Source organism: Myotis daubentonii, chromosome 2, assembly GCF_963259705.1.
Source record: "Myotis daubentonii chromosome 2, mMyoDau2.1, whole genome shotgun sequence".
Taxonomy (NCBI): domain Eukaryota; kingdom Metazoa; phylum Chordata; class Mammalia; order Chiroptera; family Vespertilionidae; genus Myotis; species Myotis daubentonii.
In genome coordinates this window covers 105,896,629-105,918,918 of record NC_081841.1, presented here as the reverse complement: position 1 = coordinate 105,918,918, position 22,290 = coordinate 105,896,629, and the positions used below count along the sequence as shown (strand labels likewise).

At 41.0% G+C, this 22,290-nt stretch overlaps 1 protein-coding gene across 2 annotated transcripts in view; it reads right to left on the bottom strand.

The window, feature by feature from the left end:
• B3GLCT (beta 3-glucosyltransferase) overlaps window positions 1-22,290 on the bottom strand; it is a 162,452-nt gene that overhangs the window by 5,336 nt on the left and 134,826 nt on the right. For both annotated transcript variants that reach the window (XM_059684099.1, XM_059684100.1), the window contains one exon: window positions 7,523-7,667. In XM_059684099.1, coding sequence (XP_059540082.1) covers window positions 7,523-7,667 — 145 coding nt within the window. The remainder of the gene's footprint in view (window positions 1-7,522; window positions 7,668-22,290) is intronic.

The following is a 22,290-nucleotide window of genomic DNA, read 5'->3' as shown; positions in this document are numbered from 1 at the left end:
CAGACTTTGTTTTACATTTCTCTCTAAAGACAGATAACATTGATCATCTTTACATGCACTTATTAGCCATTCATGTATCTTCTTTAGTGAAATGTCTATTCAAACGTTTGCCCATTTTAAACTGCATGGTTTGTTTTCTTATTGAGTTGTAAAAGATTGTTACATATTCTGGGCATGGGCCTCTTTCAGATATATGAACTGCAAGTATTTCTCCAAGTCTATGACTTGGATTTTTTTTTTCTTAATGATATCCTTTGAAGAGCAAAGTTTTAAAAATTTGTATGAAGTTCAATTTGTGAGTTTTTTTTATATGGATCATGTTTATAGCACCAGAATAAATATGCCTCAAAAAAGGTCACAAATAATTATCCCTGTTTTCTTCCAGAAGTGTATAGCTTTAGCTCTCATATTTTGTACTATGATCCATTTTGAGTTAATTTGTGTGTATGGTGTGAGGTAAGGTTCTACGTGGATATATATAATTGTTCTATAGCACCATTTGTTCCATTCCCCACTGGTTGCCTTGGCACCTTTACCATAAACGGGAGGGTTTATTTCTAGAATCTCTAGCCAGTTCCATTGTTTATCATTATACTAACCTCATATTGTCTTGATTATTATAGCTTTATAAGTTTTGAAACCTGTCAGTATAAATCCTCCAATTTTCATCTCCTTTTAAAAATGTTTTATATTTCCATATACATTTGAGAATCAGATTGTCAATTTTTATAAAGAAGCCTGCTATGACTTTGATATGGATTTCACTAAATCTTTAGATCAATTTGGGGAGTGTGGGGAAAGAAAATTTCCCTGAATTAGTTTTCATATAAAAAAATAAAAAAGAAAAGCTTTAAAGCTGCCTATTGAAACATCTCATATCCCATGAGAATCAGATTTGTAGCTATTTGTCTATCTAATTTCTCTGAACCAAAATGACAATAAAACTTTCCTTATCTTTTGGAGAAGTCCAATGGTTACATCCTTGCATTAGTCCCTAGGTTAAGCCCCAAGGTGCCAGGAAGACCTGAACACTATCACCCTAGGGATAAAATTACATTTAAAAAAGTAATATGGTCCCTGAAGATATATATATATATATATATGTGTGTGTGTGTATATATATATATATATGTATATATATATATATATATATATATTCATTCTACCAAAAGGGGAAGGGACAGCAGCTTCCCTCACCTTTATAAACAGAGATGATGATTTTTTCTTATCCCTTGCCTACAGGTATCTGGCTACTTGTATAGGACAATTGACCTGGCTCTCATCAATATTGCCCTAGGCAGTGGTCAGCAAACTGTGGTCCCTTGAGTGTGGCTCTTCCACAAAATACCATGTGTGGGCACGCACGTACAATGCGATTGAAACTTCATGGCCACACTCAAGGGGCCAAAGAGCAGCATGTAGCTCATGAGCCACAGTTTGCCGACCACTGCCCTAGAGGAAAAAGCCAGGTCAAAGGGTGGTGGGGGAGGAGGGTCAAGGTGTACTTATTATTTACTGTGAGGAATTTAATTTAAAAATCTTTCTGATCCAGAATATTTCATTTACACATTTAGACAATAATAAAGTGAATTTTAAAAATATAAGAAATTAATAAACATTTTTTAATGAATTTAAAAACATCAACAGTGAAAATTTCCATCATAGCAATATTGTGTCTTCCAAACCATAAATGTGCATTTACATATATACACATATGCATACATGCATACAAACAAATGCACAGTCTTTTATATTTTCCCTCATGTTAACCCGTCCCAGTATTATTCATTCCTTCTGATATCTTCCAATTACCATATGGAATTATATCCTTTCAGCCCAAAGGATTTCCTTTAGTTTTTCTTGCAGGGAATGTCTATTAGCAAAGGATTCTTTCACTTTTTATTTATCTGGGAATGTCTTTATTACAATTCCATTTTGGAAGGAAAGTTTTACTGGACATAGAATGGTTGTTTAGTTCTTTTTTTTCTTTCTGCCTTTAGGCTTTTATTATTTCTAATGAAAAATAAATCAGCAAGTAATCTTATTTTTTTGTTTCCCTTTTCATTAGGCTTTCTGATATTTATAAGATTTTTCACTTCTTCATTGTCTTTCAACACTTTGTGATTCTTTTTATAATTATCCTACTTGAGTTTTATTGAGCTCCTTAGGTCTATAGATTAATGTTTACATCACATTTGGTAGGTTTCAACTCTTATTTCTTAAGAAAATATTGTTTTGGCCAATTCTCCCCTCTCTTTTTTAGTACTCTCATTACATGTATGTGGACATACTCTATGGTTTACTCATGTCTCTAAGGAGGCTCCGTTCATTTTTCTTCAGTCTTTTCTCTCTCTCTTGTCTTTGGATTGAGTCACTTCTATTGCTTGCCTTCAAATTCACTAATTGTTTTTTCTACCGTCTCAAATTTACTGTGGAGGAGAAACCAAGATGGCGGCATAGGTAAACACCGGAGTTTGCTGCCTCGACAACCACTTCAAAAATACAACTAAAAGACGGAATGGACATCATCCAGAATCACAGGAAGGCTGGCTGAGTGGAAATTCTACAACTAGAAGGAAAGAGAAAAGCATACCGAGATTCAGAGGAGGCCCAGTGCAGAAGTAAAATACTAAGGTGCGGAGGTGCATGCGGAGAGGGCTGGCGGCTGAGGGTGTGGTTGTCATTTTCAATCAGGAGGGAGTCTCAAGCTCTGGGCTTCAGTTCCGGGCGAGTCTCTAGGGACCCAGACTCATACAGGAGAAGCGGGACTGTCTGGCATTGGTCGGAACTCGAGGGCAGCTTTCTCTCTGAGGGGCTTGCAGTGATTACCGGGACACTGAGAAGCAGAGCCTCTGAGGGCTGGACTGAGAGCAGCCATAACTGCTAGCCCCACCATATTGATCCCCTGGGACCCACCCCGCCCAAGCCGTGCAGGGAGGCTTTTGCTGGATAGCCTAAGGCAGAGGCTAGATTAGCACCTCCCTAGAGATCCAGGAGCCAGGAAACCCAGAGGTCAGAATGGGACCATCCAGTTTGCAGCTCCTTGGAACCATAAAGGACACACTCAGGGGGCAGACTCAGTGAGCACCAAAGCCCCATTGAAGCAAGTCTTGCCCCAGAGGGGTGTCTCCAGCACAAAAGTTCTCCCACTGCAGACACAGCTGATTCTCACAGCCAATTGGCCTGGAGGTCAATTCCTCCCAGTGATAACTACAACAATCAAGGCTAAATTGCAACAAGACTGTGCACAGAGACCACAAGGGGGTGAAACTCCTCAGGTAATTGGGGAGGCTGAACCACTGGGCCCCAGAGGACACTCAGCACAGAAAACCACTTTATCAACACAGGGAAGCATAAAAAATGCGGAGACAAAGAAAAAGGACACAAATGACAGAAATGGAGGAAAGCAAACTGCTGGATATGGAGTTCAGGACCACACTTCTAAGGTTTTTCAAGAATTTTCTAGAAACTGCCGATAAACTTAATGAGATCTACAAGAAATCTAATGAGACCCTTGATGTTGTGATAAAGGACCAACTAGAAATTAAGCATACACTGACTGATATAAAGAATATTATACAGACTCCCAACAGCAGACTAGAGGATTGCAAGAATCAAGTCAAAGATTTGAAATATGAAGAAGCAAAAAACACCTAACCAGAAAAGCAAAATGAAAAAAGAATCCGAAAATACGAAGATAGTGTAAGGAGCCTCTGGGACACTTCAAGCGTACCAACATCCAAATTATAGGGGTGCCAGAAGATGAGAGAGAGCAAGATATTGAAAACCTATTTGAAGAAATAATGACAGAAAACTTCCCCCACCTGGTGAAAGAAATAGACTTACAAGTCCAGGAAGCGCAGAGAACCCCAAACAAAAGGAATCCAAAGAGGACCACACCAAGACACATCATAATTAAAATGCCAAGAGCAAAAGACAAAGAGAGAATCTTAAAAGCAGCAAGAGAAAGAAAGTCAGTTACCTACAAGGGAGTACCCATACCCCATACGACTGTCAGCTGATTTCTCAACAGAAACTCTGCAGGCCAGAAGGGAGTGGCAACAAATATTCAAAGTGATGAATGCTAAGAACCTACAACCAAGATTATTTTATCCAGCAAAGCTATCATTCAGAATTGAAGATCAGAAAAAGAGCTTCACAGATAAGAAAAAGTTAAAGGAGTTCATCACCACCAAACCAGGATTATATGAAATGCTGAAAGGTATCCTTTAAGAAGAGGAAGAAGAAGAAAAAGGTAAAGATACAAATTATGAACAACAAATACACATCTATCAAAAAGTGAATCTGAAAATCAAGTGAATAATCTGATGAACAGAATGAACTGGTGATTATAACAGAATCAGGGGCGTAGAAAGGGAGTGGACTGGCTATTCTTGGGAAGGGGGGAGGGGCGAGGGGGATGCGGGAAGAGACTGGGCAAAAATCGTGCACCTATGGATGAGGACAGTGGGTGGGGAGTGAAGGAGGAGGGTGGGGTGGGAACTGGGTAGAGGGGAGTTATGGGGGGGAAAAAGAGGAACAAATGTAATAATCTGAACAATAAAGATTTAATTAATAAAAAAAAAATTTACTGTTAAGTCCATCTATATAATGTCTCATTTTAGTTAATAGATGTTACAACCATAGAATTTTTATTTGGTTCTTTATCAGAGTTTCTATTTTTCTATTAAGATATGCTATTTGTTGTCATTGTCATCATATTTTCCTTTAATTATATGAACACTGTTTCCTTTAATTATGTGCCTATAGTATTATTAATTATTAATTCCTTTTAAGTCTTTGTCTATCAATTCCACCATCTGGTCCCACTCAAAGTCAGGTTTATTGATTACATTTTCCCCTGAGTATGTCTCTTTGCTTGTCTCATGATAATTTTTTGAAACTGATTATTTTAGATAATGTATTAGAGCAACTCATAAATCTGTTTACCATTAATACTTTTTTTTTTAAGTAACTTGCTTGGACTTACACTGTGGAATCTTTTTTCCTGCAGTGTGTGGCTGCTGGTATCTCCATTCAAGTTTAGTTCTTATTTTTATGTGGCTTGCTAGAAGTTATCCTTGTGCTTGAATAGCTTGGTAGTCAATTTAAGATATTGGCAGGGATTGCACTCAAACACCTCGAGTCCATCAGGTTCTTACCAATGTGTGGGTTGGAAAGTACATTCAAAGCTTCAGTGGGTTTCCAAACATGTTTTGGCTTTTACTTTCTACTAGGCTCATCCACGGTCCTATGCGTGTACACATAGTTTCTTAGCAGGGCAAGAATTGTGTAGAGTTTTCCTATTCATACTCTTGCTCTCTCATTTCCAGGGTATTGGGTATTGTTACATTTTTGACTAGTACATCTTTCACTGTATCCTAGATTGCAACTTCAGGCCAGTAAGAGGTGCATGTTTTTCTTGTTTGTTTCCTATCAAACTTGACAATTTTAGTTAACAATTTTAGTTTCATCTCTCCCTCCCCAAATCAAGTTTACTGACTCTGACAGCAAAACTGGTGTTCTCTCCATCCAGGCCCAACCAGTAAAACTGGGGGGACTTCTGGCAGAAAGGGCTCAGAAGACCTCAGACACTGTTGTTCTTATCCAAAACTAGCAGTTTTTCAGCAGTAAATGCTTCTGGTTGATTTTCAGAATCGGGAAGTGGTTATTCTGACAATTTTATACAGAGAGTTCACTGGCCATTGCATGTTGCTATACCCACCAGTAGCATATCATTTTGGAAGAACAGAAAACCATATGCTCTGGGAACTTTCTTTGTAACAAAGGGATTACTAGGATACACATTTCTTAAAGCTCCCTTCTAAACCTATAATTTTACCATAACCTTCCCTGACTAAAAAGAGGAGAGTGGCCCAGGCAACTTTGCATCTGGGACTGCTTCCAAATGCCCACTGCGTCTCTAACTCATCAGGAATCCTAGATTTTCTCTTTTTGCCTCATATCCATTTTCAATATGAACAAATATAGTTTTTGGATCAGTGTTCACACCTTACAAATCGAAAGTATATTCAAAACACAGCAAATTCTCTAAAAGGGCTTAAGAACAAAAAGGTATCAGAGTACCTGTTGGGAGGTCAGGGTTTAAGTACATTTTATGATTTTGGAAAGGCTTAAAATTTATTATGTAAACAACAGAAATCAAGAGTTTTACGATGTAGGGAACAACAATTTTTAAAAATTATCTTCAAAGGACTGTCACTCAAGGAAAATTTCCATCTTTCTTTTCTCCTTATCATGTTATTTACTCATGTATTCTTTCCCTAAGTAAAAAAGGTTGTCATAAAAATCCAAGACATATTAACAAAGATAATATATTTCCCTTATACACCAAAAGTTTTAATCACCCTTCCTTTTCTATGATAGAAACATGAGATAGAGCAAGAGAGAAAGCCAGAGAGAATAATTTTCTTTTCTAAGTCAATATAACACAACACATAGACTGAAATGGGTAAGACCATTCAAAGTTTTAAAAGATGGATAAGTATCTTCTGACTGGTACCATGAAAGAGGTTTCTCATGCATTTCTTATTATTTAAGGTCTATTTTTTTTATCCTTCCTTGTGGTTCACAAAAATGTGGAACTGGATTCTGCCTTTTTGATGCAAACACCTTCTTTACCTTGCTCACATTACTTTTTATAATGCCATTTCTGTCACGCTCAATTTTCTATATTGCTATGATAGCATCTGCTGCTGGCTACTAAATCATAAAGACCAAGTTTTCAATATAAGGAGAGCACTGAAGATACATGCATTCCTACATTGCAAATTTCAAAAAGCTTTGTATTGAAGAAGAGCACTGAATGGCTGTGGGCTATGCTTATTTTTAGAGAAAGTATATCTGCTGTTAGTCTTACAATATCAGAACATCCACTGACACAATTCTTAAAAACCTTACTAAAAATAATGCAGAAAAATTGCCTTCTCCAACCTCAAATTGCAGTATGGTGAAGCTACTAGCACCAGCCACCCCTGGTAAATATCATCTTGTCTCTTCTATGACCCCCAGAATATATGCTTATTGAGATTTAGAAAGTTTAGCCACTCAGTTTAATAGCAACCGAAGGGGGTATGCCCAATAAAAAGGTAGCCAATGGGCAGCATAAAAATGGAGGACAGTATAAAATTACATACATTTGATGGCCTGCAAGACAATATTCGGTCAATCCTGTATATTTCTAATAATTCTTAAATGCCATCAACTCTTTAACTCAAAAAAATAAAAATAACATAAAGGGGAAAGAGAACAAATTTTCCCTGTTACAGCCAAGGGTCCTGGTCAAACTCCATTTCATTTTCTAGATTGTTCTGCCTTCCATCTTCCTGCTGCCCATGGTACAGCATCAACCCCCTGGACAAAGTGGTCAGTAAGAATGCCTATAGAGCCTGTCCATGTGGTTCTTAAGACTGTTTCCAGAAAAATATATGTGAAAGGCAAGGAGGAGAATCTTTCAGTGAGAAAAAATCCTTCTGAGGTAGAAATAAAAGCATGTCCTCACCTGGTGGAAGAGGGGGCTGTGTGTCACAGGGATTCCCAGGCTGCCGAAACACATCCCCAGGACCATGTCATCGGGAGCATCATTGCTGTAGCAACGACACTTACTGGCAAGAAGTCTCCTGATGGCTTCTCTGCTGAAGACCATTCTAGCGGGAAATCAGAGCAGACATAAGGGTTACAGCTGCCCCTTGAAACCATTAATCTGAATAAAGAAATATCATTCCAAGGCCATATTTCTGATAGAAAAAAATATCACACCAGCAGTATTGTATACTTAATATACATTCTGGGGTAAATAGCTTTTGTGCTTTCTATGAAAGGAAAAACATTTATTTAATAGGTAGTATTATTTATTTATATACTAGGGGCCCGGTGCACGAAATTCGTGCACTGGGTGTGTGTGTGTGGGGGGGGGGAGTGTCCCTCAGCCCAGCCTGCCCCCTCTCACATACTGGGAGCCCTCAGGCGTTGACCCCCATCACCCTCCAATCGCAGGATCGGCCCCTTGCCCAGGCCTGACGCCTCTGGCCTAGGCGTCCGGCCCGGGCAGCGGGGACCCACAGCTGCAGCGGCCCCACGATCGTGGGCTTCGCTTTAGGCCCAGGCAAGGGACCCCTAGCTCCCGGGACTGCCAGCTTCGACCGTGCCCAGTTCCCATCGCTGGCTCCACCCCTACTTCCTGCTATCACTGGCCAGGGCGGCAAAGGCACCTGATTCTCCGATCATGGCTGGGGGGCAGGGCAAAGGCGGCCCTGGGGCCGCCTTTGCCCTGCCCCCCAGCTCTTAGCTCCCCCCTGGGTTTCCGATCACTGTCAGTGGCAGGGGGCTTCTTCCTGCTTTCCCTTTCGCCTCCCTGCATTGTGCCTACATATGCAAATTAACCGCCATCTTGTTGGCAGTTAACTGACAATCTTAGTTGGCAGTTAATTTGCATATAGCCCTGATTAGCCAATGAAAAGGGTAGCTCGTACGCCAATTACCATTTTTCTCTTTTATTAGTGTTGATTTCTTGCTAATACCATGCCATGTCCTTTTTCTATATGCCATTGGAGACTGGCATCATTCTTTAATTCCAAAATCTCAGTGAGATCAATAACAAAATCTATACTCCCAACAGGTAGATGGGCCCAGAAAAAGTAGGTACCTCACTCATACAGGTAATGACCGACAATGAGATCAAATCTAAGTCTACAGAAGCTTCCATAACATGATTTTGAGAAAGAGAAAAAAGAAAACAGAGGGAGGAAGACTAATTAGCCTCAAACAGTGCTCTGATGGTACTTGACCTGGTGCGTTGGGTACTTCTGGTGGGACTCATGTCCACTCCTGCCTTTCCAGACTCCCTCACCACCCATCATAGCTTACAAATAGGGGACAACCCTGGGGAAGGCCTCTGCACTGGCAGTCTCTGGGGCTCCAGCAGAAGGTTGGCAGCAGTCTCATTCAGTAGCAAGGAGCAAGTCCTAAGTCTGGCTCACAAGCAGCATTGTGACCGACAGCAGCAGCCCACACAAACGGGTTCCATAAAATGGCATTTGTTTTGCTCCTCCAGCTATAGGAGCAATAATAGCTTTCTCTGGTTACCACCTCTAAGTAAGGCCACTTCACCCTTTTCCAACACTTTGTACCAAGTTCCTGAAATAAATTCCCCTGTTAAATATACAGATTGGTTTCTGGTTTCCTTTCTGGTCCTAGGGTGGTAATGGATCACCTCCTATAATGAATAACCCAGTAGCGATAAGGTTTAAGGGACAAATATGGTTCACAACATCATTCCCAATAAGTAACAACACTCTTGAAGGCAAAACTGTCTAAAATTTATCTATATATTCCCACAGCCGAATACGGGGCCTCACACACAGTAAGCACCAAATAAAATTTTGATGTATCCAACAAGTGAGAATGAAGCACCCTTTGCAAAGATCTTCTTCCTGAAGGAGGAAGAGTTCAACGGATCAGTCTAGTAGGAAGGGGAAAAGGACAAAGCTTGGACATAATCACTGATGCAACAACGGTGATTCCACACTCAGCTAGGCTCAGTTCAGAGCAGTTTAACATAAGTGAACAAGCGGCTGGCAACGCAACAATGCGGAGACGCTCTCCCTGCCCTAACAAGTCAGAAGACACAATATGATCAGACAAGAGAAAAAAGAAGCTCTTTAAGATAATACAGCAAAATGTGACTATATGAGGAGAACTACAAAAAGGGAAACCTCAAGCTTAAAACTCACCATAAATTGTCTTTCTTTTAGAAAGTCTAGTGCCCACCCATGACTCTGGGCCTCACACGTACATGGCTGTGTCAAACTCCAGCTCATCTCACTGACCCAGGGAATAGGAGATGAGGAGACACACATGGACTGTAAACAGTCCCCTTAAATGCCACCTATCTGATGCCATATCCAGGACAATTTCACAAGTGTGCTCGTATTCCAATAGTTGTGATCTTGTTCATTGTCAACCCAATTTAAATAAAAATAATGCCTTTTTTCCTTTTGCCAGGATCTAGTAGAATGAGAAAGATCAGAAAGGCCTTTTATATGAGCCCACTCTTTAAAAACTTTACTTTATAGGAAGACAAAATGCAAGGGTGAAATATTTACTAGTATTTTTATTTGTGCCTTCTCGCACAGAGCAGTCCTATATTTGTTATTCACATAAAATAAGTACACAGGACCTTTACATATGTTTATTAGTGTGCTGATGGGTTCTTTTAAAATGAAGTTGGCCCCAAAATGGAAAGTTACCAGTCATACCATGGTATGTCTGCTATCTGCCAACTTTTAAATATTGAAAAGATATCGAAAGGCAATAAGACTAATAATGTGATTTCCTTTACCATACAACATATTAATTTAAAAATAAGAAAAACTGCCCAGCTGGTGTGGCTTAGTGGTTGAGCGTTGACCCATGAATCAAGAAGTCACCAGTTCAATTCCTGATCGGGGCACATGCCCAGGTTGTGGGCTTGATTCCCAGTACAGAGCATGCAGGAGGCAGCCAACCGATGATTCTATCTCATTATTGATGTTTCTTTCTCTCTCTCCCTCTCCCTACCTCTTTCTCTAAAAATAAATAAAAATATATTTAAAAAATAATAAGAAAAACTGAAATAGAAGACAGGGAACTGCCCCAGGGCATACCAGAAAGTCAAAAATACACACTGAAAAAAAGTGCCTCAGGCGCGGGGAACTGGAGGAGAGTAAACAGGGGATAAATAGTGATGGATGGAGCCTTGACTTGAACGCACAATATGATATATAGATGATGTGTTGTAGAATTATGCATGTGAAACCTATAGAACTTTGTTCATCAGTGTCACCCCAACAAACTCAATAAAAATTTTAAAAAAAGATAAAGCACCTCAGAAACGTGACACCCTCCTCCTGACTCAGCTCTGACCAGTTTAGAAGGATGGTTTCAGACAGTAATTTTCAAAAACTTACTTGACTGTAAACCACAGTGAGAAAACAAGAAACACATCGGATAGTGAAACATTTGTGTGTGTGTGTGTATAAAACGGAAACAAAAATTTCACAAAACAATACTTGCCCTTAACTACATGTGATACACTATAATATTCCTAGTTTATTCTATTCCATTCTAAATTTAATTATTTTAAAGTTTTGGTTTTATAAGCCATTAATTGATCCTGACTTACTGTTGAAGAAAGAAAAGGAAGGGAGGGAGGGAGGGAGGGAGGGAGGGAGGGAGGGAGGGAGGGAGGGAGGGAGGGAAAAAGAAAGAAAGAGAGAGAGAGTGAGAGAGAGAGAGGGAGGAAGGAAGGAAGGAAGTAAGGAAGGAAGGAAGGAAGGAAGGAAGAGAGGGAGGGAGGGAGGGAGGGAGGGAGGAAGGTAGATGTTGGTTTTTCAACTAGACCATTGGAAAAGTCTAAGCCAGTGGTTCTCAACCTTCCTAATGCCGCGACCCTTTAATACAGTTCCTCATGTTGTGGTGACCCCCCCAACCATAAAATTATTTCCGCTGCTACTTCATAACTGTAAGTTTGCTACTGTTATGAATCGTAATGTAAATATCTGATATGCAGGATGTATTTTCATTGTTACAAATTGAACATAATTAAAGCATAGTGATTAATCACAAAAACAATATGTAATTATATATGTGTTTTCTGATGGTCTTAGGCGACCCCTGTGAAAGGGTCGTTCGACCCCCAAAGGGGTCGCGACCCACAGGTTGAGAACCACTGGTCTAAGCAATACTAGAAAACAAATGCAACATTGAGTCTGCCAATTTTATCAAAGATTGACATGAGACAATTTCATGAAGAATGTTTCTGCATCTTTGTACTAGTAAAAGTGCTATTAACAACAGAATAGTACACTGGCCAACGTTAGTTATGTAAAGATCAGTGCTCAGTGATCTACATTTGTTTATTCAGTTATTCATTGCACCTTATGAAAAATATGAGTCCTATGCTAGGAAACAAGACACCAGCACTGCCTTCAAATAATTCTTAATTTAGGCAGAAAATGAAAAGTAAGTAGGCATTTAAATAATGGTTTCCACATATGACATTAGAAAGGCATCAACACAGATTTGAGAGGCTAAAGGAGGCTGAAGGCTCCCAGGAATAAATAAATGACTATATTGAGTCCAAAAGAAGGAAAAGGGTCGGAGGGAGACCGCGTGGCAGACAGCAGCGTCCCTTGGGACAGGCACAGCCCCTGACGGGGGGGAAAGGAGAACCGCAGGATTCCTGGCACCGCCAGGGAAATTGAGAGCTGGGTTCTGTGATCACGGAGGACTGAGCCTAAAGGGGGCAGCCTGAAGAGCTGACCTGACCATGCAGTCCCGGTAAGAGAAGAAGCTTACAGAAACCAAGCCTTCCCCGTTTCCGCGGCCGGCATTTGTTTGTTTGTTTTCACTGAATCCTGTTCATGGGACATTTCGGATACAGACACTCACCTGTGCTGAAGAGAGGGAGAGAGTGCTGAGGAGTGGAATCTGGGGAGAGACTGGGGAAGGAGGGGGAGCCGGGAGAGGTGGTAGTGAATTGAGTGCTGAGACACCCCTGAGCCCAGGACTGGGGCAGCCACCCTCTCCAGAGAGTGAGGCTCCTCACCCCAGCCCCCAGGCAAGGAGCACAGCCACACCCAGATTCCACCCTGAACGAGATCAAGGATTAAGATAACCTGATCAGTCCCTGGGAGTTAACAGGGTCTGGCCTATAGGGGGATTTTCAATCCCAGCAACAACATAGCGCCGGTAACTAACTATTACGCAGTCAGCTCTGGGCAGTGAACTTCCACTGGACAGAGAGGCCCTATAGCCTCAGAGGCCAACCCCAGAACACTGCCACCCAGAGGCTGACCCACAAACTGACTCTTTGCTAAACACAAAATAAGGCAGTCTGGGAAATAAATGCGACCTGCTTTAAAATAAGGACTGTGGTTTACAACACAGAGGAACAGTATATCGCAGGGAAACTCAACACTGTCCTGAATACCTGGAAGGTCTAAGGCGAGCCACACTGAAGAATAGAAGAAACGAAGGACCTTCACTACTGCAATTTTTTTTTTCTTTTTTCACTTTTTAACTAAGAAACCAATTTTTTTTCATTTTTTTTTCTGTTCTTTTTTTTTTCTTTTCTTCTTTTTCCATCACCTGATTTTACCCTTTTAATTACTACCTTCTTATTTTTAACCAGTATTATTACTGCTACCATTTTACCATTTTTTAAAGTGCCATTTTATTTTTTCTTTATTTCATTTTGGGATTAGTGTTCACCATTCTATTTTCATCGTTATATTATTGGTTGTTTCTAGTTTGCATTCATATCCAGGGAGCTGTTGCTGGAATTTGTTGGGATTAATGGCTGTTCTATAGGAGTATTCTCCTCATATAAAAAGTCTCTTCCCCTCATCCACTTCATTCTCTCTTTTCGCTCTTCTTTTTTTCTTTTCTTTTCTCGCTTTTATTTTCCCCCCTCCTTTTTCCCAATTTCATTTTTGCACTCCCTTTTTTTGGTCCCTACTTTTCTTTTCCTTTTTCTCTTTTATCTTTTTCTCTTCCCTCTTCCTTATCCCCTAATTCTCTTAATTCAGGTGGTCACCTTTAATTGGGGTTATTAATATCGTGAACATATTTGTGTATAGTGCCTGGTACGTGGTGCCTTGTTGTGTTGTATTTTGTGCCTTTAAATCAACGCAGCAGATCCAAGCAACAGCAACCTCCTGAGCACCACATCTTCCGCTGAGGAACAGCAGCTGTACGTGAAACCTCGCCCCACCAGCCAGAAGAGCCACCACAGCTGTGAACAGCACCCACCAGAGGAGCTGCTGACAACTGAAGAGCAGCTGATACCGCAACCGCCCGAAGAGCAACTACAGACCAAGGAGTCACTGCCACCAAGGGAGCAACCACTGAACGACTCAACGTCTAGATATGTCAGTGAGATCAAACATGGGTAGACAAAGAAACCCCCAAAGGAAAGAGAAGGAGGACTCTCCAGAAAAGCAGCTAAGTAATACAGAGGCATGCAACATGACAGATAAAGAATTCAGAATAAGGATCCTAGAGTGCATAAACCGGATGGAGGAAAAAATCGACAACCTCTGCAAGAAGCAAGAAGAAACAGATGAAAAAATCGATAACATATGGAAGAAGCTAGAAGAAACAGATGAAAAAATCAATAACATATGGAAGAAGCTAGAAGAAACAGATGAAAAAATCAACAACCTAAGTAAGACCCAAGAAGAAATGAAGAGTGATATAGCTGCAATGAAAAACTCCCTTGAAAGTATCAACAGTAGACTAGGAGAAGCGGAGGACCGAATTACTGAATTAGAAGACAAGGAAGCAAAACACACCCAAAATGTACTGCAATTGGAGAAAAAAATTAAAAGACAGGAGGAGAGCCTAAGGGAGCTTTGGGACAACATGAAACGAAACAACAACGAATAATAGGAGTACCAGAACAACAGAAGGATGAACAAGGATTAGAAAACCTACTCGAAGAAATAATATCAGAAAACTTTCCTGAGGTGGGGAAGAAAAAAGTCACACAAGCCCAGAGAGTCCCAAACAAGGTGAACCCGAAAAGACCCACACCAAGACACATCATAATCACCATGGCAAATGTTCAGGACAAAGAGAGAATCTTACAGGCTGCAAGAGAGAGACGGAAAGTTACATACAAGGGATCTCCCATTAGATTGTCAAATGATTTCTCAACAGAAACACATCAGGCCAGAAAAGAATGGACTGAAATTTACAAAGTGATGCAAAGCAAAGGACTGAATCCAAGAATACTCTATCCAGTAAGGCTATCATTCAAACTTGAAGGGGAAATAAGAAGCTTCACAGACAAAAAAAGGCTAAGGGAGTTTGTCACCACCAAGCCAGCAATGCAAGCAATGCTAAAGGGACTGGTATAAAAATAAGAAATAAAAAGCTCAGAAAGAAAACAGCCACACAAAAAAAGAAAAGGCTACAAACAAGTACCTTTCAATAATAACTTTAAACGTAAACGGACTAAATGCTCCAACCAAAAGACATCGAGTGGCTGAATGGATAAAAAAACATGACCCATACATCTGTTGTCTACAAGAAACCCACCTCATTAGAAGGGACTCACACAGACTGAAAGTGAAAGGATGGAAAAATATCTTTCAGGCAAATGGAAAGGAAAAGAAAGCTGGGGTAGCAATACTTATATCGGACAAAATAGACCTCAAAGTGAAGGCCTTAACAAGAGATAAGGAAGGCCACTTCATAATACTAAAGGGATCAATACAACAAGAAGATATAACCCTGGTAAACATATATGCACCCAATGTAGGAGCACCCAAATTCATAAAAAAACTCCTGGAAGATATCAAAGGAGAGATCGACAACAATACAATCATAATAGGGGAATTTAATACACCATTGACAGCACTGGATAAGTCCCATAGACAAACAACCAGCAAAGATACAGCAATCCTAAATGACTCACTAGATCAGATGGACTTAATAGACATCTTCAGAACACTTCACCCCAAAGCCAGAGAATATACGTTCTTCTCAGGTGCTCATGGGACATATTCAAAAATAGACCACATATTGGGTCACAAGCAAAGTATCCCCAAATTCAAGAAGATTGAAATCATAAAAAGCGTCTTCGCAGACCACGATGGCATAATATTAGAAATAAACTACAATAAAAACAACCCAAAATACTCAAACACCTGGAAGCTGAATAGCATGCTATTAAATATTGATTGGGTTACCAATGAGATCAAAGAAGAAATTAAAAACATCCTGGAAACTAATGACAATGAAAACACAACAATCCAAAACCTATGGGACACATTGAAAGCAGTCCTGAGAGGGAAGTTTATAGCTCTACAGGCCTATCTCAAAAAAACAAGAAAAAATGGTAGTAAATCATCTAACTCTACAACTCAAAGAATTAGAAAGAGAGCAACAAGAAAATCCCAGAGTGAGCAGAAGGAAGGAGATAATAAAGATTAGAGCAGAAATAAATGACATAGAGACCAAAAAAACAATACAGAAAATCAATGAAACCAAGAGCTGGTTCTTTGAAAGGATAAACAAGATTGACAAACCTCTAGCCAGACTCACCAAGAAGCAGAGAGAGAGGACCCAAATAAACAAAATCAGAAACGATAGAGGCGAAATAACAACAGACCCCACAGAAATACAAATGATTGTTAAAAAATACTATGGACAGCTTTACTCCAACAAACTAGACAACCTGGAGGAAATGGACAAATTCCTAGAAAAATACAACATTTCAAAACTCAATCAGGAAGAATCTAAAAATCTCAACAGGCCAATAACTATGGAAGAAATTGAAGCAGTCATCAAAAAGCTTCCATCAAACAAAAAAGCCCAGGACCAGATGGCTTCACAGGGGAGTTTTACCAAACATTCAAGGAAGAACTAAAACCTATCCTCCTCAGACTACTACAAAAACTTCAAGAGGAAGGAACACTTCCAAGCTCATTCTATGAAGCCAGCATCACCCTAATACCAAAACCAGGTAAAGACAACACAATGAAAGAGAATTACAGGCCAATATCCCTCATGAACATAGATGCCAAAATCCTCAACAAAATCTTAGCAAATCGGATCCAGCAGTACATCAGAAAGATCATACACCATGACCAAGTTGGATTTATCCCAGGGATGCAAGGATGGTACAATATCCGCAAATCAATAAACGTGATACATCACATAAACAAATTGAAAGAAAAAAACCACATGGTCATATCAATTGATGCAGAAAAAGCATTTGACAAAATTCAACACCCATTTTTGATAAAAACTCTCAGCAAGGTGGGAGTAGAAGGATCATACCTCAACATAATAAAAGCCATATATGACAGGCCCACAGCCAACATCATACTCAACGGACAAAAACTAACACCATTTCCCCTAAGAACAGGAACAAGACAGGGATGCCCCCTCTCACCACTCCTGTTCAACATAGTACTGGAAGTGTTAGCCATTGCAATTCGGCAAGAAGAAGAAATAAAAGGCATCCAAATTGGAAAAGAGGAAGTAAAACTGTCCTTATTTGCAGACGACATGATATTATACATACAAAACCCTAGAGATTCCATCAAAAAGCTACTAGACTTAATACATGAATTTGGCAATGTAGCAGGATACAAAATTAACCCCAAGAAATCTGAGGCATTTCTATACACCAATAGTGAGCTTTCAGAAAGAGAGATTATAAAAACAATCCCGTTTACCATTGCACCAAAAAAATTAAGCTACCTAGGAATAAACTTAACTAAAGAGGTAAAAGACCTCTACTCAGAAAACTACAGGACGTTGAAAAAAGACATAGAGGAAGACATAAACGGATGGAAGAACATACCATGTTCTTGGATTGGTAGAATCAACATCATTAAAATGTCCATACTACCCAAAGCAATCTATAAATTCAACGCAATACCCATTAAAATACCAACAGCATACTTCAGAGATCTAGAACGAACTGTCCAAAAATTCATCTGGAATAAAAGAAGACCCCGAATAGCTGCAGCAATCCTGAAAAAGAACAAAGTAGGTGGGATCTCAATACCAGATATCAAGTTGTATTACAAAGCCACTGTTCTCAAAACTGCCTGGTACTGGCACAAGAATAGGCATATAGATCAATGGAATAGAATAGAGAGCCCAGAAATCAGCCCGAACCAATATGCTCAATTAATATTTGACAAAGGAGGCAAGAACACACAATGGAGCCAAGATAGTCTCTTCAATAAATGGTGTTGGGAAAATTGGACAGATATATGCAAGAAAATGAAACTAGACCACCAACTTACACCATACACAAAAATAAACTCAAAATGGATAAAGGACTTAAATGTACGACAGGAAACCATAAAAATTCTAGAAGAATCCAAAGGCAAGAAAATCTCAGACATATGCCGAAGCAATTTCTTCACTGATACAGCTCCTAGGGCACTTGAAACTAAAGAAAAAATGAACAAATGGGACTACATCAAAATAAAAAGCTTCTGCACAGCAAAAGAAACCATCAACAAAACAACGAGAAAACCCACTGTGTGGGAAAACATATTTGCCAATGACATATCTGATAAGGGCCTAATCTCCAAAATTTATAGGGAACTCATACAACTTAACAAAAGGAAGATAAACAATCCAATCAAAAAATGGGCAAAGGACCTAAATAGACACCTTTCAAAAGAGGACATTCAGAAAGCGAAGAGACATATGAAAACATGCTCAAAGTCACTAATCATCCGAGAGATGCAAATCAAAACAGCAATGAGGTACCATCTCACACCTGTCAGACTGGCTATCATCAACAAATCAACAAACGACAAGTGCTGGAGAGGATGTGGAGAAAAAGGAACACTTGTGCACTGCTGGTGGGAATGCAGACTGGTGCAGCCACTATGGAAGACAGTATGGAGTTTCCTTAAAAAACTGAAAATGGAACTCCCATTTGACCCTGTGATCCCACTTCTAGGAATATATCCCAAGAAACCAGAAACACCAATCAGAAAGGATATATGCACCCCTATGTTCATAGCAGCACAATTCACCATAGCTAAGATCTGGAAACAGCCTAAGTGCCCATCAGTAGATGAATGGATTAGAAAACTGTGGTACATCTACATGATGGAATACTATGCTGCTCTAAAAAGGAAGGAACTCGTACCATTTGCAACGTCATGGATGGAACTGGAGAGCATTATGCTAAGTGAAAGAAGCCAGTCAATAAAGGAAAAATACCACATGATCTCACTCATTCATGGACAATAGAGACCATTATAAACTTTTGAACAATAATAGATACAGAGGCAGAGCTGCCTCAAACAGATTGTCAAACTGCAGCGGGAAGGCCGGGGAGGGTTGGGGGGCAGGAGGTAGGGGGGTAAGAGATCAACTAAAGGACTTGTATGCATGCATATAAGCATAACCAATGGACATAAGACACTGGGTGATAGGGGAGGCTAGGGGACTGTCTAGGGCGGGGGGATAAAATGGATACATATGTAATACCCTTTGTAATACTTTAAGCAATAAAAAAAAAAAATAAAAAAAATAAAAGACTGACCTAAAAAAAAAAAAAAAAAAAAAGGAAAAGGAGTCCTGGCCAGTGTTGCTAAGTGGTTAGAGCATTGACCCTTGAACTGAAGGTTGAACACAGGTTCAATTCCCAGGTAAGGACTCATCGCTTGGGCTGTGTGCAGGAGGCAACTAGTTGATGTGTTTCCCTCACATCGATGTTTCTCTTTCTCTTCCCCTCTCCACTCCCTTCCACTCTATAAAAATAAAGGATTAGCCAGGTGACAGAAGCAGAAAGTTGAGGTGGCAGAACAATGCTATGTAGAGACCAGCAGATGCCACATAAGGGGAAAACTAGGCCTCTGAGGAACTGAGATAAATTCAGCATGAATCCTTTAAGCTCCAGCGTTTAGATGAATGAGGCATTTGCCAAGATCATGAGAGGGCTGGTAGCCTTTATGTGGAATGTGGAGGCACTGGGAGTTATAAAAGGATGCAAAAGACTCCCTTGGTAACCACAAGAAAAAACAACCACATTAACCTAAGGAATTTTTGAAGAAATGGATGATATGAAGCCCAGATGAACTAATTCGTAGAGAAAGGCATACTTCAAAGGCAGGGAGCAAACTGTGGCAGCTTTTAGGGACAATGGCCTAAGAGCAGGAGGGTGAACGAAAAGACCTGCCAAAGACTCTGGCCCCAAGGCAGTGGCCTCAGGAGACCTGGGTGGCTGTGGATTAGGCAAACTCAGGGTGATTAAATGAGGCCTCTCTTGTTGAAATCTGAATGATTATCTCCTAGTCTTAAAAGGCCAAAAGTTTGGAGAGGTAAACCAAAGAACTTATATACTTACTAGAGGCCCAGTGTACGAATTCATGCATGGGTGGGATCCCTTGGCCTGGCCAGCAATTGGGACCAATTTGGGCCATCTCACCTAGTCCTGATTGGAGCTGATCAGGGCCACCAGCCTGGGGGAGGGACTGTGGGAGGTTGGCCAGCCATGGGAGGTTGGCCAGCCATGGGAGGTTGGCTGTGAGAGCACACTGACCACCAGGGGAAAGCTCCTGCATTGAGCGTCTGCCCCTGGTGGTCAGTGCACGTCACAGCTACCAGCTGGTCATCCAGTCATCCAGTCATAATGGTCACTTAGGCTTTTATATATATAGACTAGAGGCCCAGTGCACGAAATTCGTGTGTGTGTGTGTGTGGGGGGGTGTCCCTCAGCCCAGTGTACACCCTCTCCAATCTGGGACCCCTCAAGAGCAGTCGGACATCCCTCTCACAATCAAGGACTGCTGGCTCCTAACCACTCGCCTGCCTGCCTACCTGATTGCCCCTAACCGCTTCTGCCTGAGAGCCTGATCACCCCCTAACCACTCCCCTGCCAGCCTAATTGACGCCTAACTGTCCTCCCCTGCTGGCCCGATCACCCCTAACTGCCCTCCCCTGCAAGCCTGGTCCCTCCCAAGTGCCCTCCCCTGCTGGCCTTATCGCCTACAACTGCCCTCCCCTGCTGGCCATCTTGTGGTGGCCATCTTTGACCACATGGGGGCGACCATCTTATGTGTTGGAGTGGTGGTCAATTTGCATATTACCTCTTTATTATATAGGATATGTATAACCCATGGCACTGGCAATAGGGTAGTGAAGACCCGGGGGCGTGGGTAGGAACTGGCAGAAAGGGGGTAAAGAATGGGGGGGGGGAAGATGGGAGACATCTGTAATACTATCAACAATAAAAAACATATTTAAAAAAAGGCCAAAAGTATAAAAGGGTTCATACTCTTGGGGAAAAACCAAAACAATAGGAAGGCAGTAAAGGCCTCTGAGTAGGAGAGGGCTTTGAGAAAGGGTCTTGAGAAAGGTCTCTCTCTGACTACATTGTGGACAACTTCATGGAGAAGTAGGGAGACCAGGAGGCTGCTGCAGAGCCCACCACACAGGAGATGATGGTGAACTAGATTAGAACTGTGGAGGTACCAAGAGAAGTATTAACATAAGGGATATTTAGGAGATAAAATCCACATGATTTAGCAATCCAGTCGATTGCAGGGGAGTGGGGAATAAAGAGGAAGGGTAAGAGCTGACTCACAAATTTCTGAGGTAGGAACCAGCATACACTGATGTCTTACCTGGAAAGGGAGGACCACTGGAAAGACAGAAAACCAGAGGCTCAAGTCAGAAACAAAGAGGTCAGTATGGGAGGTGCTGAGTTTATGTGGCCATGAATCATCCCAGGGGAGAAGTCCTTTGGTAAGTGGACATTTGAATCAGGAGGTCAAAACAGAGTTCCAGTCTGGGGATAAAAGTTAAGGTGTACTCGGCACCCAGCCATGGGGATGGGTGAGATCAGTGAGAGAGTGAGAAGAGAAGAAAGACTAGAAAAGATGACTGGAAAACAGACATTTACAGACTAGATAACAGGAACTGAGAAGGAATGAGCAAAAACAGAAATACACAACAATAGGAGGGTGCACCAGAGAGTAAGAGAAACGGTCAACTTCATCAAAGGTTGCTCAGAGGTTAAAGAAGATGAAGACTAGAATGGATTTGTCTGTATGGATCACACTGATGAGGTAGTTTAGGCAGAAGGCTAGGCTTAATCTGGCCCCAAGTCAGATAAAGGTCTGGCAGCAGTGGGACCAAGGAAGTGGAAGAGAGAGGAGTGAATTCTTAAGATGTTTTCAAGGGAAGAAGGGAGATGGTGTGGTGGCAGGAAGAAGTTTTAAGATGGGAAAACTGGAGGTGTCAGAAAAGACAGTAGCAAGGTAAAAGTTCAACATGTAGGAGACTAAATGTGCCACCTTAATGGCTTAGCAGTGGATGCCCGGGCCAATCCAGCAGTGTACTGGAAGCTGGCACTCACCTGTCACACACTGGCTTTTTGACTGAATGAATGACCAATTAACTGGAACAGTAAAAGGCAATGTGGGTAGTTAAGATAATACCCAGCTTCAAAAGGCCTCTAGTGCCCATCTCAGAAATAACAGGAAAATCCAATAGGCCAGGAAGACAACAAAAGAGTCTGCTTACAGAGCCCGGCCAGTGTCACTTAGTGATTGAGTGTCAATCTATGAACCTGGAGTCATGATTTGATTCCTGGTCAGGGCACATCCCTGGTTGCAGGCTCAGTCCCTAGTGGGTGGCATGCAGGAGGCAGCTGATCAATGATTCTCTCTCATCATTGATGTTTCTATCTTTCTCTCCCTTTCCCTTCCTCTCTGAAATCAATAATATATATATATATAT